The 16,318-nt window shown below is 43.1% G+C and overlaps 1 protein-coding gene across 3 annotated transcripts in view; it reads right to left on the bottom strand.

The window, feature by feature from the left end:
* Nfyc (nuclear transcription factor Y subunit gamma) overlaps positions 1-16,318 on the bottom strand; it is a 73,690-nt gene that overhangs the window by 5,495 nt on the left and 51,877 nt on the right. For all 3 annotated transcript variants that reach the window (XM_075944922.1, XM_075944924.1, XM_075944923.1), the window contains exons 3-7: positions 15,721-15,792; positions 12,600-12,713; positions 10,415-10,510; positions 5,548-5,721; positions 2,195-2,353 (exon numbers count right to left, since the gene is read on the bottom strand). In XM_075944922.1, coding sequence (XP_075801037.1) covers positions 2,195-2,353; positions 5,548-5,721; positions 10,415-10,510; positions 12,600-12,713; positions 15,721-15,792 — 615 coding nt within the window. The remainder of the gene's footprint in view (positions 1-2,194; positions 2,354-5,547; positions 5,722-10,414; positions 10,511-12,599; positions 12,714-15,720; positions 15,793-16,318) is intronic.

Genomic DNA, 16,318 nt, shown 5'->3' on the forward strand with positions numbered 1-16,318 from the left:
TGCTGACAGGCTAAAGCTGCGCCCTACATGCAGTGCTACACCAAATGTTTTTCTGCAATGCTGACCTCAAAGGATTTGAACCATCAAGAAAAATGGAAGTTTTTTTTTTTTTTTTGTTTTGTTTTGTTTTAAAGACAAAGGGGTCTCAGGTATCCCAGGCTGGCTCTGAAATCACTACATAGCCAAGGCTGACATTGAACTTCTGATCTTCCTGCCTCTACCTCCAAAGTTCTGGGATTACAAGCATGCAGTTTAAACAGTGGTAGGGATCAAACGGGGGGGGGGGGGGGCTTCAAGGAAATTAGGCCAGCACTCTACCCCTAGCCTATAACTCAGGTCATGGTCAAAATTCGGAGACACAGATGTTAAAGATCTGGCTCGATGGAAATGCAGCGAGTGTACCATGACCTGCACCACTTCATTCCTGAGTTGAGAGGAGCTGTTGGGAAACTGTGTCCGGATTCCTTTTTACCAAATCTATTCTGTAGATTCTAGTTGACATCAAGCCACTTCTGTGGATCAAAGTATTTAGAAATTTCATCTACTCAGACTGGCAGTGGTCTAGTCAGAAGTCACCAAAGGCCAGCCAAAAATCCTATGGTGAAAAACTAAAGCCTTGTCCCAGGTCTAGGTAAGGTTCCTAACAGTCACAAATATTTAAGATTTTGTAGTTGGAGGTGACACCTGCAGAAACTCCCAGGGCAGCCAAGTGGTTGCAAGTGGTGTGACGGAAGAGGCTTTGCTTGTTAGGCTTGAGAAACCCAGAGCTGCCCTGATCTTTAGTCCTTCAACAACAGGCCTGTTGCTCCTTGTGGCTTTGCCTGGCCCAAGTTCCTCAGCAAACAAGCCTCTCCCTTTAGCTTTTGTGATGGAAGTAAAGTCTCTGCTTTGAAGTCACCACTATTACACATACCTTGTTGAGCAGCCTCAAGAGTCTAGAAATGTCAACTTCTGAGAGGGTGTCTGAGAACAGTCAAGCTCAACTACTTACAGGATGAGTCTGTAACAAATCTTCTGGACCAATGGTTTGTTCTATAGAGGGAGGGAGTTACTACTCCAAGGTGGGAGCTATGGTTAAATGGCCTTGTTTTGGCTCATACAAAGAAGCGGAGTGAGACATACTTACAAACCCACCTTCCTACACTTTTGCTTGGTCTATTACCTCATAACTTAAGAAAAGTTCCCAAACTAAGTAAAAAGTTCTCTTTGGGCTTTGCTTCAGAGAGGAAGTAGCAAAGCAAGTCCAAGTGGGTTCCTATCAGACTCTGTTTCATGGAGGACTGTTCTACTCTTTCCCATTTTGGTTGCAAAATGATCAATGTAGAGTCTTTGCAAGTGCTAAGACAGTTTTTTGTTTGCTTGTTTGTTTTAGTTTTTGTTTTCTGTTTTTTAAATAAAAGAACATGGGGCTGGAGAGAGAGCTCAGCTGCTCTTCCATGACATGGGTTCAATTTCTACACCCACAATACTGTTCCAACAATCTCTAACTCTAGTTCCAAGGGATTCTATGCCCTCTTCCGGCTTCCACAGGTACCAAGTACACACTGCTTGGACATGGTGCACAGACATACATGCAATGAGAATGCCCATATGCATAAATTAAAAATAAATAAAAACAACTAAGAAATGAAATTCCTCTAGGCATGCAAGAAGCAACAGTTTACAGTAAAGGAATGGATAAGTTCAATGAATACCAAAAATATACTTTGCTGCAGGCTCCCCTGGGAACCAGCTCATGAATATGCAACAAGTATATTTATGGCTTTCCCTACATACCTCCTTCATATTCTCTGCTAATTAAAAGATAGGTCTGGGGATGGTGAAATGGCACCTGCCGACAAGCCTGATAACACAAGTTCAATCCCCAGGACCCACTTGGTGGAAGAGGTTCTGGTGCTCAAATTCCCTACCAGACCAATACTAGAAAATCTCATCCCACAACATTGGCCTGATTTCTACATGAATACAAAGAAGCATACCCACCCATGCACAAACAAACATAATAACAACAATAAAGATAGGTGTGAGATAGAGCTACCATGATTTCTCTGTGTAGGTGTAGGAGGGGAAGAGAGAAGAGCTACACCACAGATGAGGCAGAACCTGAACTGAAGCAGAGTGGAAAGGAAACAATGGACAAAGTTGGGTGTGTGATGGGAGAGAGGAGTTCGGGTGGGGGACAGAGCAGGCTTACCGGGATCTGCTGGATCTCTCCAGTGTTGGTGATGATCTGCTGCATCACCTGCATGGTCTGTCCAGTGCCACTCTGGGCCTGTTGTGTTTGACCCTGAGGCTGGGCCTGCACAATCTGTACCTGCTGACCCTCTCCGACCTGCATTGTCACGGGTGTGCTCTAGAGGGAAGAGTCAAGAGAGAGCTGCTTGAGTTCTGGCTGAGCGCCTGAAGAAGTGAACTGGGAACATACACATTCTATTAATGCCTAGATTTGTCACCCTCTTAACATGCAGCCCAATGGGTCTACACCATAGCTAGAGTTAAGTCAAACGAGAAATAAGAAAGCCAAATCAAGTTTTAGGTTCACAGTGCAGAATATCTGCCTTAGTCTAAGTTTAAATGCCCGGGCTTCAAATGCTATAACTCCATAGTCCTTTAGTGATGGCAAAGTGCATACAACATAAGGGGGGAAATTCAAAGCAATTATGATAACTCACACAAAGAGACCCATGATAAATTTAGAGCAGGTGAATTTGGAGGGCACAATGAAACATAAAGTGGAACCTACACAAAAATTTTATTTAAGGTCCTAGACTATGTCATAGGTATGAAACACACTAAGAGAAAAAGCATACTGGCTTACTTCTAAGACTAGGGATAGTGCATGCAGGCTTTCACCCACTTAAACAGAGTGACTCTTGCCCACCTTAGTCAGACAGTTGCTACAGACCACAGAGCACAGCTTCCCACAGGAGAGAGTGAAGACAAATCATAAAAGCCTACCCTGTTCAACAAAATGCAGCAGAGCAAGAGCTGCAATGGTCTAGAAATGTTGATCTAGGGTTAAGAAACTTCTGCCTTATGTCCATGACTTACATTTAGCAGCTTGTAACTATGGGGCAGACTCTGAATCTCAAGACTTTAGCCCTTAATGTTACAGAAGAACCCAAAGAAATGAACCCTGTATGTCTGACTTGTCTGGTAGTGGGAGTGACGGCAGAGAGGTGGAACAACTACACCTGTATTCTCATCCCACTTCAGACACGATCTTCCTCCCTCTGAATTAAGAACTTTGTCAATCAGATGATACTGGAAATCTCAAAAGAATCATGGGCTTCAAATAATATCGCTTTTCTGATGCCAACTCATGACTGCACAAGTACCCCAGACATTATAACTTGGTAACTAAAATTATAAGGATGGGGGGAGGGGAGGCTAGGAACTATAGAAGAGATTACTAAGTAAGGAAAAATTACTGAAAACTGGAAGAGGAAAGGAGAGACAGTATTCTCAATGAAAGTATCCTTGGTGGGCTAGTACAACACCAAACATCTCTTTTATTTGTCTATCATGATCATGATACTCCACCTGCCTGTCCCACACCAAGAGAAGTTCCCAACTAAAAACATAAAACACAGAATTCACTTCACCACAGTTCCGTCCAACTTTGTCATAATGTATATTTTATCTTAGGGAAGATATTTGCACTCAAATTGAAACAGTCTTTACTACTCATTCATTATGGGCCCAGGGAGGTGTAACCCAGTCCCCCTGAAGCATTAAGACAGCAAACAGCTTGAAGGGACCAACTTCACCAACCTCACAAGCTTTCTCAGCTCCAAGTCCAGCAGGTCTTAGTTGGCAAGGAAGACAGATGAAATTTTTGCTGACCCCACCCAACAAAAAAAGCATGCTGCCAACTCATCAATCCAATTTTGGAGAGGATTTCCAAGGTATTTCTAATTCGTTACAGGAAAATGAGGGCTCATGGTAGCATGGCAGCTGTCAAATCACCTACAGTGTCCTGCTGTAAGCACAGCAGCCCTGGGCTTCTTGGGATAATCAGCCAATCAGCGCCAGCCCTTGGTAGTCTCTCTATAAGCTCACCCAGAAAAGGGACAAGGCCTTTGGCAGGTAAAGCTCTCTTGCTAAAGAGGCATAAGCACAAGCCAAAGAAGTTGCCTGAGGCTTCAGGGTGCAGTGAATGCCTGAGGAGAGGACTGGCTATAATCAGCTTTGAACCTTGCCTGCCTAGCAGTGTCGGATGCAGAGAGAGCACTCAATATATTTTTATTTTATGAATAAGTAAATGAACAAGGAATAAACCTTAAAGTCAAAATTAATATTTAAATCCATCCCACCCCAATGTTTTTCTTCTAGGCAAATTTAGCCCTTTACCAGAATATACAAGGCTCTTCAGAATGTTTCCTGGACTTGCCTAGCTATCTCCAAGCTAATTATATTCTCCCACCACTTCCTTTACTGTTTCTCACTTTTCTGTTTGTTTGCTTTGCTTGCTTGTTCTGAGACAAGGTCTCATGTAGTTGCAGCTAGTCTCAAACTCCTGATTTTCCTACCCCCATCTCCAGAGTGCTGGGATTATACGCATGTGGCACCATGTCTAGCTGTTTCTCACTGTAAGCCTTCAAGCAGAATTCCATGGTTTCCCAGTGTATTAACACTTCTAGTGATCCCTCTACGAGTCACATTACTCCATTCAGGGGCCTCTAATAACCTTCTTTTCCACCAGTTCCTCACATCTTTGTTAGGGACTCTGTTGATAACACTCTGTATATAATTCTAAGGTTGTCTTGCCTCACTCATCCCATGTGGTGATACAACTTTTAAAATATTTGTATTCCCAATTAATACTATTGTGAATTCCTTGGAAATCAGGATTGTTTTATTCATGCTTATGTCCCCAATACCTAGCATAAGACTTTACTCACAGAGGATGCTCACTGTTTGATGAATAAATAAAGAAATGACTGACAGAATTTGGATTCAGAGCTCACAGAACTGAGTCCTCTGCAGCCTCTCATGACTCCCAACGGATGGTACTGCTCTCAACAGTACTATGGGGGAGAAAAAAAAATCCTCTGATTACTATTCTCAAAAGAGAAGGTCACCTGACACAAATACAGTAGGACAGAGAACTGCCAGAAAGGAGAGCTCCGCAAGCTGGTAATAATATTGCTCTCCCCTTTAAGGGTACAAATTCCATCCTGGTATGGACAGATACAGGTGTGGAGTCCACTGAAAAGACCTTTTACAGACATCCCACTACTGTTCATGGGTGCATTAGGGAAGTTTTTTTTTTTTCCATCTAAAATGTCTGAGCTCACAGGGATCCTGGAGAACATCTTGTCCACTGCATTTTCCTCATATGACCTATGAGGAAAACAGGGTCCAGAGAGATTAGGGTGACACTTGGCTTCAGTGACTCAATCACAGGAAAGCTCAGGTTTCCAGACATCAAATGCAGCACTCTGTAAGGATGTGATGGCCTCTCTCTGCACAGAACACTTCCCCCACCACCCAAACCTAAGAGGCACTGTTGCGTTAGGCTGGTACCCTCTGCAGCTCACAGACCTGACCCTGCTGAGGTTGTGCAATGATGATTTGCCCAGGCTGGATTGTAGTTGTGGAACTGGTGGTCTGCTGGCCTTGCTGCTGTCCCTGGACCTGGACAGCAGTGGGCTGCTGAGCCAGCGTGAAGTAGTACTGGACAGGCTCCGCAGGAGTCACAGACTGGCGCACCTCCTCCTGTGGAATGGAAGGAGATTCAGGTAAGGGAAAAAAACCAACTCAGCAACTGCCACAGTGAATTTCCACTCTTCCCCCAAACAGGCTATGTGCAGTTGCCTGCTGAATGCTGAGCTCTCCACATTTGCAGTCAAAGGAAAAGGGGAATGTGAAGAGACCAGTTGTGCTAAATCAAACTAAAAATAACAGCTTCTATAGGCTTCACAGAACATACAGCCAATTTTCTGAAGCACCGAATAATCATCCATTGTGTGATGAGCTGCACAGGCAAATAATTACCGTAAGCAACAACCACGTACCAACAGAGCTCAGTAGATTCTGTAAGGCCTGTGATCGGAGAACAGTGCTCCCTGCCAGCAATAGGAAGGTACTACCCAGATTTACTGTCTCCAAGTTCCATAAAAGACAGCATCCCCCTTTCTAGGAGGGAATATGAAGAAAAGTAGAAATGGCTTTTCCTGGGCTCCAATACCAGAGCCAGCTTTTCATAGCATACTGAAAGCTCCGTGTTTACCACAGACGGTCTACCACAGCGTCACACCTGAGTCTACTCGTACTTAGCCACAGAAGTACAACCCAGGGGGCCTGATGATAGCTCTCCGCTGGAGTGCTGCCGTGGCTGACTAGAGAGGCAGCATTCTGTCCGGTGGGTGAAGAGATTGTTCTTCAGCTGACGTTTTCCATGGCAGAAGGAGTAAACAACCCTCTCCCAGCCACCTTGAGCTCACAGCTGAGAGTGTAGGATGTTTACACACACTACAACATGGTTACAGCCCAGGGGTTGGTGGGCCCCTGACCACCCACAGAGACCAGCATCTCATTCCGAGTGATCTGTGACACATGGTGTCCCTGTCTAGGACAACAAAAACATTCAACCATATGGGCTGAGTAAAGATATCAGCTAATTTTATTCACATCCTTATTTAGAGCTAAGTCTATCAAGTTTCAGAAGAGATACTTCCACAAGGCACTGAGACCTTCTGAATTGCTCAATGCTCCCCAACATGTGCTTCCATGGCACTGTACTCACTACAAGATTTTATACCTGCATAGCAAACTAACTGCCAGATCTGCTCAAATATAAGTCCCATGAGGGCAAATACTGCCTCTCTTGCTCGCTACTGTTCCTGGTATTCCCATACAGGCATTGGTAAGTACTGCCTCAGTGATGAGACTTTTCTGAATGCATCCTGACTATAGACAAATTCTTCTGAACCTAGCAGCTACACCGATACCTTTAGAAGACAGCACTTCCACTCTCCTTAGTCTCCCTAAGATCCTGAGACCACATGTGTGGAAAAGTTGTCCTTGCAGCACTGGGCTGAGTGCTTCTGTATTTGCCTGTGGATACTGTAACTGGGATCACAGACAGCTGGCCTCTAAGAAACCTGAATCTTATATAATGTCATCCCAGACCAGGAAACAACTCCTAACATTCTTGATAGCTAAGCAAGTCTTTAACATAAGCTGACCTTCTGGGCTAATAATGTATTCTGTACTTCAAACCCAGTTTCAATCCTCAACATGATTATGCAGGGCAGAAGAAGCAGGAGTGTCCCCTTTATTTTCATCTATGCCTCAAATTCTAGACTACCCTAATAATGACAAAGCCAGGTCCATTTCAACTCCAACTTCTTTTCCATTTTAAACAAATGTCAGCTGGCAACCATGTCCTAGCAGGAATAACATACCAACAGCCTTTTGAACCATAAAACTGAGACTAAATGTTCTTTCTAAAGCTGTAGAAATAAGTTTGATGTGTATCCCCCCCACCCCCGCACTGAGGTTTCCCTTTTTATTTTATAAATAGGAAGACCAGACTTGACAGGTTAAGCTCTTGGCAATGAGAATATTAAGACTTGAGAACACAGACCAGATGATGGCAGTCAGGCAGCTGGGGGACACTAGTACTTCCTGCCTTTGATCTGTGGCTGGCTCTAGGTGTCCATGATTACAGTTATCAAGCACCAAATGTGTTTTTGTTTTAACAAGACAAATAGCAAACTATTTAATACCTCTGCCAGAACCCAAAATACCGAAAGCTATCAAGCACGTAGGTGGCTTCTCCTATGCTTCACCTGTATCCTTTCAGGCAATAATGAACTAGACAGTTTCTAGGACACTGTTGTCAGCACAAAGCATGGCTGTTTTCAAATCACTGTGACAGAGGAGGAACAAGTATGGTTTCTTCTGTTTTATGAAGACTCATTCTGCAAATGGAGGTCAAGCCAGCAAGGGAATGATTATGCTTGATATAAAGAAATGAGTGGGAAGACAATGACATTTCAATGAACAGGAACTTTCAACTCATAGCTTAGTGGGAAGAAGTCAGCCCTCGACTACCTTTTACTGCAAACAGCCCAGTCATATCCACGGAAACAGAGAGATTACAAATAATCTCTGAGAAGTCAGGACCTTAGATCACAATTCAGTATTTCCCTTTCCCAGGTGTAACAGCACCCTGAGCTCTATAATCCCTGAATGACTGAGTCAAAACAGAAGGGGGTACTTGCTTAATATTAGCAGTGGTGTTTCCAATGCTAAGACTGAAAACCAATGCCAGGGAACAAATAGCATCACTTCACAGGGCCATGACTACACTGATGAGCAGCCAGCTCCAGATGGGGAAAAAATACATTTGCTTTAGTAGCAGAGCAAACCCCTCCTTCAGAGGTGTGTTTTGGAGAGTAGGCACTTTTAAAATGACTTTAGGAGGTGCCAGCCAATTTGGAGCTTGGGAAAACTTGTCTACAGAGAATTAGAAACTGCTATCTTAGAATTTCAGGCCAGCTTTCAGCAGTCTCAACCTTTTAAACGCCAGGCAGAAGCTGTCCTGAATAGGGCGCCAATCAATAGCTCAAACACCTACAAAGAACTAAAACCTGGCAGCATAAAGAGTGTTCCTGCTGGATACTCTTTAAAGGGAGATGCTTTAAGTCCCAGCACTCAAAAGGCAGAGGCAGGTGGACATCTGAGTTCCAGGACAGCCTAGTCTACACAGAGAGTTTCAGTCTAGCCAGGGATACACAATGCGACCCTGTATCAAAAACCTAAACCCGGAGCACTTCAAGTTTAACATTCTGAAGGACAAACACTCTGAGACCCAGAAGGGCAAAGAACTCTGGAGGAAGGGAGAAGACAGTGATTTTCAACCTGTGGGTTGCGAACCCTTTTCCAGTGGGAGGACATACAACAGGGATCACCTAAGGCCATTGGAAAACATAGATATTTACATTATGATTCATAACCATAGTAAAATTAGAGTTATGAAGCAGCAACAAAATAATTTATGGTTGGGGGTCAGCATAACACAAGGAGCTGTATCAAAGGGCTGTGGCATTAGGAAGGCTGAGGACCGCAGCGGTAGAAAACCACCCTTCTCTTAAGTCCTCCATTCAACAGGCAGCCCACAGTGAACAAGGAGTCAGTGCGGTAAGAGCAATACCTGACTGCAGCACAGATCTTACCGCCTGTTTTTAAAGGGAGCTCCGGGTGGACACATGGGAGTAAAAATCCAAAAGGAAAGCAGGCTCATGGTATCATTAGCTCCAAAAGAAGAGAGGCAGTTTGAGTCTTGTGACTTCTCAGAGAGAAAGAAAGCACCCCAAGAAGAGGAGTCAAGTCCAGGGCACAAACCTGTAATGTCTCAAAGTCGATGAGCGTAGCCGGGGACGACTGTGGCAGCCTGCCGCTGTAAACATCCGACTGAAAGCTCTTCTCAACAGCTTACAGCTTCCAGTCAAGGATGTTTACAGTAGCAAAGACTGCCCAGAAAAAAGGGAGCTTCAGTGAGGCACACCCTGCTCCCATAAAGGAGGTGACCCAGGGCTTGCTAACTCAAACCCTCATGAAGGGTCAGAATTAATGTCAATTAGGTACCCACTTCTCCAACACATTTTCTGACTGGTTATTAGTACAGGTCAGCATGGGGAGAATGGTTGTCATTAAATGACTATGGACAGTATACTACAAAATCATTTGTTAAAAACACCTAAATTTTATGAACAAAAATCAGGCAGAACACTGTATGGCTTTGCTTCTGTGAGGCTCTGCCACTATTTCCCAAATGTTCCACTAAACCTAGTGAATCATGTGAACTGTGAGCCTGAAAAATGAGCTCTATAGGATGGGTCTATTACAGTCACAATGGAAAGTTATATGCACTCAAATCTCAACAAAACAGTTGGTGTGAGCTCTGGGGGTGAGCAGGCAGAAGAGAGGGCAGACACTCAGTTCTTGTGATTGAAAAGAAAAATGTAAATGGTGTTCTAAACTTGGTTAGGAACTTTAAGGCTCTGAACCAGTGACTGGAGGGTAGAGCCAGGGCACTACGTAAGACACAACAGACTAAGGAAAAAGGTCTCTCACTCCAATGCCATTATTTACAGAGAAGCTGATTCTTAGAACCTGAAATCTGCCTGGCTGAGAAAATTTTAATTTTGGATCAAGATATCTTGAAATAAGTTCATTCCACTGTTTATGACTGAAGTCTTTAACTGTCACTGCAACAGCACCCCAAGGCACTGAGTTAAAAGCACCCATAAATGAGGAGAAGGAAATGTTGAGGATGATCTGGGCTAGAGAGGAGAAACAAAAATAGCAAATGCCTTAGGAGGGTGGGAGGAGCCCTCAACAGCAGTGTGCCCAGACCCTGCAGCCAACAGTTGGGCATGCCCTCCCCCTCCCTGCTCACCTGACGCTTTGGAGGCTTCAGTTCATCTCTTGGAACAATGTCGATGAGAAAGTCGAACTGATCAAATTTTGTAATTGCCATAGCAATATCATTCCTCTGCAACAAAGAAAAACAGAGTTTAAAAACAAAAACAAACAAACAAACAAAAAAACAGGTGTAGGAAGAATATAGCTCTTTTGGCTTTATTATCTTTCAAGTAAGAAGACATGACTCCCCTCCATGCCCCACTCCCTGAATATGGGATTAAACCTAGGGCCTTGCCCATATTGGGCAGGTGTTCCACCACTGAGCTATACCCCAGCCCAAGGAGATAACTTTTAGGTTGCACTAAATATCTGTAGGTGTGTCTAGAGCTAAATAAGAACAGCCAAACTTGTATCAGACTTGTCTGACAAAAATCAACGAAAGAGATACACACATCTTGTGCTCTGGGACAGGACACCTGAGTCCTACTCACTACTGTTTCTGCTTGTTCTGGTTTCAAGGCCCTCCATACAGTTGTCAAAGTACCATCCTCCAGATAATTCAGGAAACAAAGCCAGTAGTCTCAACTGGTATTCTGTGGTTGGCAAGGTTAGCCCAACATTCATTCATATGATCCTTTTCAAAGTCAATCCACTATTTCATTTTCTTTTTTTACAGGCAATTATAATTGAATTAATTGATCTCTGTATGTTAGCTATGGTTTTTAGTTTGGAATTCAAGATTGCACTGCTTAGTTCAATGCAAAGTTTAAATCTGAATTTAAACCTGAGTGCTCAAGCCTTGTTTACTAGGTAGCTGACAAGAATGTCTTAACATGCTCAGGTAGGCTTTCTCTTCAAGCCTGACATCCCCCTTCCTAGGAGTTTAATATATAGATCTTAATATGTGTAGTTCATTCAAAGTTTTAAGGGAAAAGAAAAAACACTAACTCAAGTATATGATATATTCAAGTATGTAGGGGAAAGTAAACTTTAAAATGTATTTTAAATAGATCACTTTGACAGGTGGTGGCGCACACACCTTTAATCCCAGCACTGGGAGACAGAGTCAGGGGGATATCTGAGTTCAAGGCCAGCCTGGTCTACGGAGCAAGTTCCAGGACAGCCAGAGCTACAGAGAAACCCTGTCTCGAAAACAAAAAAAAAAAACCAAAACAAAACAAACTAATAGACCACTTTATAGCTGGATGATGTGCGAGTTTCGATAAATCAGATAGAGTAAATTTTTTTTTCTTTTTAGTACACAGCACCCAGTATTCCCAGACAGCTTCCCATCAAAGTATTAACTAGGCCCAAGCCTGTTTAGCTTCCCAGATCAGAAAAGATTGGGCGTGTTCAGAGAGTTACAGTGGTAGACTAGAGTAATCCTCAGCAACATCTATATTCCACTTCTTAGCAAAGCGAAGCCATCAGATTAAACAGGAGGGTAGAAATTTTATATCGACTGTCATGGCCCCAAGCCACTGAAATGTAAGCCTCTAATCTACTCTTCTTGCCAACCACCAGCTTGATAATAAACCCTCCTAAATGAAGTAGGGCATATCTTAAAATCTGCCAGAACTCATCTGAGTGTTAAGAGTATCACACTCTTGATGATGTCACCTGATCAAGCTAAGTAAACAGCTCATCTATGGACGGAATGAAGGAGAAAAAGAAACAGTAAAATGTTGACTTGCTAAGTTAAAATAAAGAAAACACAAAGACAGGGGGATCTCTGTGAGTTCAAGGTCATAATGAGTTCTCCACTAACCAGTTACTTAGTGAGGCCCCAAATCAAACAAACAAAAAATAATAACAAAATAAAAGGAGAACAAAAGGAAACAATCTCAAGGAAGGCAGACAAGGAATTAAAAAAAAAATCTAGCACAATTAGTAAGGCCTTGAATTCTTTCTGGGATTGTCTTTTTCTGACAGCTCCAGGCTTCCAACCAGAAGTTACATCTACAAACAAATACTGGATCACTTGAGCCTTTGCTTCTATGTAGATGAACCAGTAAAAAGAGTGTGATCCATCAGTGAGTTTGTGAAAACCATGTGAGACCTGGAAACTATACCATCATTGTGTCTACAAAGTATACCTGAGTTCCAACAGAGGAAGATTACAATTACATATGGCAGAGACATCGGTCCAAAGCACAGGAGAGGAAAAGGCAGGCAAAAGCAGTGTTTGCCCTAGTTTTCCCAGTGTGAGTCTGCATTACCTGAAGGGTACGGCGTTTGTTGTCCTCTGTGTGGATCCAGGCTCGAAGAGTCAGCTCTGTGATAAAGATCTGGGCTGCCTTGGCGAAGAGCACAGGGGCTTCTGCACTGATCATCTATAAGAGATTGTCAGCCCACACTGTCAACCACCATAAAGAATATTCAAGCCAGTCAGTCTCTTATGTCAATGCTATCTTGGGACAAGAGCTAAAAAAAAAAATAAGGTGATGGCCTCTGGAGAGTCCAAAGTAAAATAAATCCCTGGGTAGGGGTAAAACAGGTAACAGGAAGAAAGGAAGGGAAGGTTGCATACTTATCTAGTGCCTGCCATTGTGAGGTGCCATCCATAGGGTTCACTCTTTACCTTGTTAGTGTCTCTTATAATACAGGCCATATATGCTTAGATGCTTGATTCTCACCTCCCAATGCTGGGATTATAGGCATTTAAAAAAACAAAACAAAAAACCTTCCAAACAAATAGGGCTAAAAAAAAAAGTAAAGTGATGTGGCCACAGCTACAGAACAAGTAGGTGGCAGAGTTTAGATTCTAATTCCAAAAATTATTTGAGGGAAGTTTGGGTGCCAATGGAATGGGATAAAATCTCACAATTTTCACCTTTCTGGCCTTTATTTTTCTTAAACTAGAAAAACAAAACAAACAAACAAACAAAAAGCAAAGATAAACTTCTGGTGTTACTAAGGGAAGTAAGAAGCTGTCACCTGTGTACCCAGCACAGTGCCTAAAAAATACTAAGCTTCCTTAGTATGTCTGACTTCCAAATTCAACCAAAGTTGTAGAGTTATACAGACGGGATGTGTGTAAAGACGAGAACTGGGATCTTGGTTCTACCAACACAGGTGGTCATTTCATTCTTTTGCAAACTTCCACAGCTGTAAAATGGGCAGGCATGATGGCACATGCCTAGAGTCTCCCAGCGCTCAGGAGGGAGAGACAGGATAACCAAAAGTTCCAGGCAAAGCTAGAATGAGGTGACACCTGTCTCGACAAACAGATTACTTATCCCATAGAGTTATTCAAGGAACAAAACTAATAAAAGGGAATATGAACGCTATATGAACTGTTAGTAGTCATTGAAAATTCAAAGACAGTTTACATTTACAGAGTAGTGACTAAGTTATTCATTCCTGAGAATTATAATCAGAGGTGAACTCATAGGGGAAAAAGGGCCAACAAGGATTTATCCTCTCATAAGTGTAATTCATTCATGGCTTATTTTGTTATTTATTTAGTTTTGGGGGTGAGGGGTGTTCTCTGTGTGGCCCTGGCTATCCTGGAACTTGCTCTATAGACCAGGCTGGCCTGGAACTCAGAAATCTGCCGGCAGCAGCTCTGCCTCCCAAGTGCTGGGATTAAAGGACTGACTGTTTTTAAGGTCAAAATATCTGAAAGATACGTGTGGTTTAAATGAGAACGGCCCCCACAGGCTAATATATTGAATACTTGGTCCCCAGTTGGTGGAACTGTTTGGGAAGGATTAGGAGGTGTATCTTTATTGGAAGAGGTATGTCACTGGGGGCACGCTTTAAGGTTCTAAAACCCATACCATTACAGTCCCTCTGCCTTGTGAATGTATCCTAAGATGTCAGCTCCCAACTACTGCTTGTACTATACCTGCCTGCCTGCTGCATGCTCCCTAACATAATGGTCATGGACTCTAACCCCCTGAAACTCTAAGTCCTTTGGTCATGGTGTCCTAGCACAACAAAAGAAGGTGACTAAGGCAGCACAATATCATCAGTAGAACTTTCTCACAGCTCAGAAAAAGACAGAGACTGCAGCAAGATGCTGAGAATAGTAATGTTCTGTTGAACTGATACAAACAACCGTTTAAAATATAAAAACAAAAGAATTAGGGGAAAGCAACAAGTACGGTATGTACTCACTCATAAGTGGATATGATATTAGACGGAAAGCAAAGGATGACCAGCCTACAGTCCATGACTCCAGAGAAGCTAGGTAACAAGGAGAACCCTAAGAGAAACATACATGGATCCCCTGAGAAGGGGAAATAGACAGGTTCTCCTGAGAAAATTGGGAGGAGGGAGAAAGGGGGGTAGAAAAGGAGAAGGGGAGGGGGAAGAACTTGAGGGAATGGGATGGTCGAGATGGGAAAAGGACAGAGAGTGAGAGCAAGAAAAGTGATATCTTGATTGAGGGAGACATTATGAGGTTACAAGAAACCTGGCACTAGAGAAATTCCCAGGAATCCACAAGAATGACCCCCAGTTAAGGCCTAAGCAATAGAGGAGAGGATGCCTGAACTGGCCTTGCCCTGTAGTTAGATTGATGACTATCTTAAATGTCATCATAGAACCTTCATCCAGCAACTGATGGAAGCAGATGCATAGATCCACAGTAAAGCACTAGGTCAAGCTCCCAAAGTCCAGTCAAAGAGAGGGAGGAGAAATAACATAAGCAAAGGGGTCAAGACCATGATGAGGATACCCACTGAAACAGCTTACCTGAGCTAAGGGGAGCTCAATGACTCTGGTCTAACAGCAGAGGAACCAAACTAGGTCCTCTGAATATGTATGACAGTTGTATGGCTGGGGCAGACTGTGGGGCCACTGGCAGTGAGACCAGGATTTATCCCTACTACTTGTACTGTAAAACTTTTAGAACCCATTCTCTTTGGAGGGATACCTTGCTCAGCCTAGATATAGTGAAGAGAGCCTTGGTCCTGCCTCAAAGCAATGTGCTAGATTTTGGTGACCTCCCATGGGAGGCCTTATCCTCCCTGAAAATAAGGATTGGGAGTGGAGTAGGAGGAAAGGTAGGAGGAAGGGAGTGGGAACTGGGATAGGTATGTAAAATGGGAAAAGATAGTTTAAAAAAATTAATTAAAAATAAATTAGGGGACAGCCCCTGATCTCAGAAGCAAACAGTATCTGGGAAAAAACTCCCACAATATCCCTGATTTTCAAAGAAACATCATATAATAACTAAAAATTTTCAATTTAAGGTCACTTCATTTTAGATAAAAGCCAAATAAAATCATAGGTAACATATCCTAATATTTTCCTTTCTGTTGAACTATATGCCCGAGAGCAGTACCCATAGTTTCAGCTCTAATATGAACCTTAAAGATAAGGAGAATTCACCTTCACATCTTCGTCCAGTTTCATAATCTTCTTAATACGAGCCAGTGGGAGTTCCTGCACTCGGAAATCTTTCTGAAATGAGCAACAAGAGGCACATGAGTAGGGGATGGCCAGCAGAGTGGCAGAGCACAGGCAGAGCAGACAGACTGGCGTAGAACCCTCCACTCAGGAAATACGGCAGGGGATGAAGGACAGATAAATTAACAAAATACAAGCTCTGGACAAAATTCTTCACTTAGCCCTTGTGGAGCTCCAAGTTCTCACAGTGCCCTCAGGAAAGACAGCCAGTAAAATGTCCTTTGTTTCTGCTCAGGAGAGATTCATTCATTTCAAGTATCTCCTCTTCTTTCCCTTTTTTTGTTTTGTGGTTGTTTTGTTTTTTTCTATAACAGCTCTGACTTTCCTGGAACTCACTTTGTAGACCAGGTTGACCTGGAACTCAAGAGATCTGCTTGCCTCTGCCTCTCATGTGCTGAGTAACCAAGTTTACTAATCTACAATATGAATATTAAGATGAAATCTCTGCCTCCAATGCTTTCCCTATCCTGTCGGTTCTTTTGTTTGTTTGAGACAGGACCTGATTACTGGTTGGCCTCAA

This window comes from Microtus pennsylvanicus, chromosome 13, assembly GCF_037038515.1.
Source record: "Microtus pennsylvanicus isolate mMicPen1 chromosome 13, mMicPen1.hap1, whole genome shotgun sequence".
NCBI lineage: Eukaryota > Metazoa > Chordata > Mammalia > Rodentia > Cricetidae > Microtus > Microtus pennsylvanicus.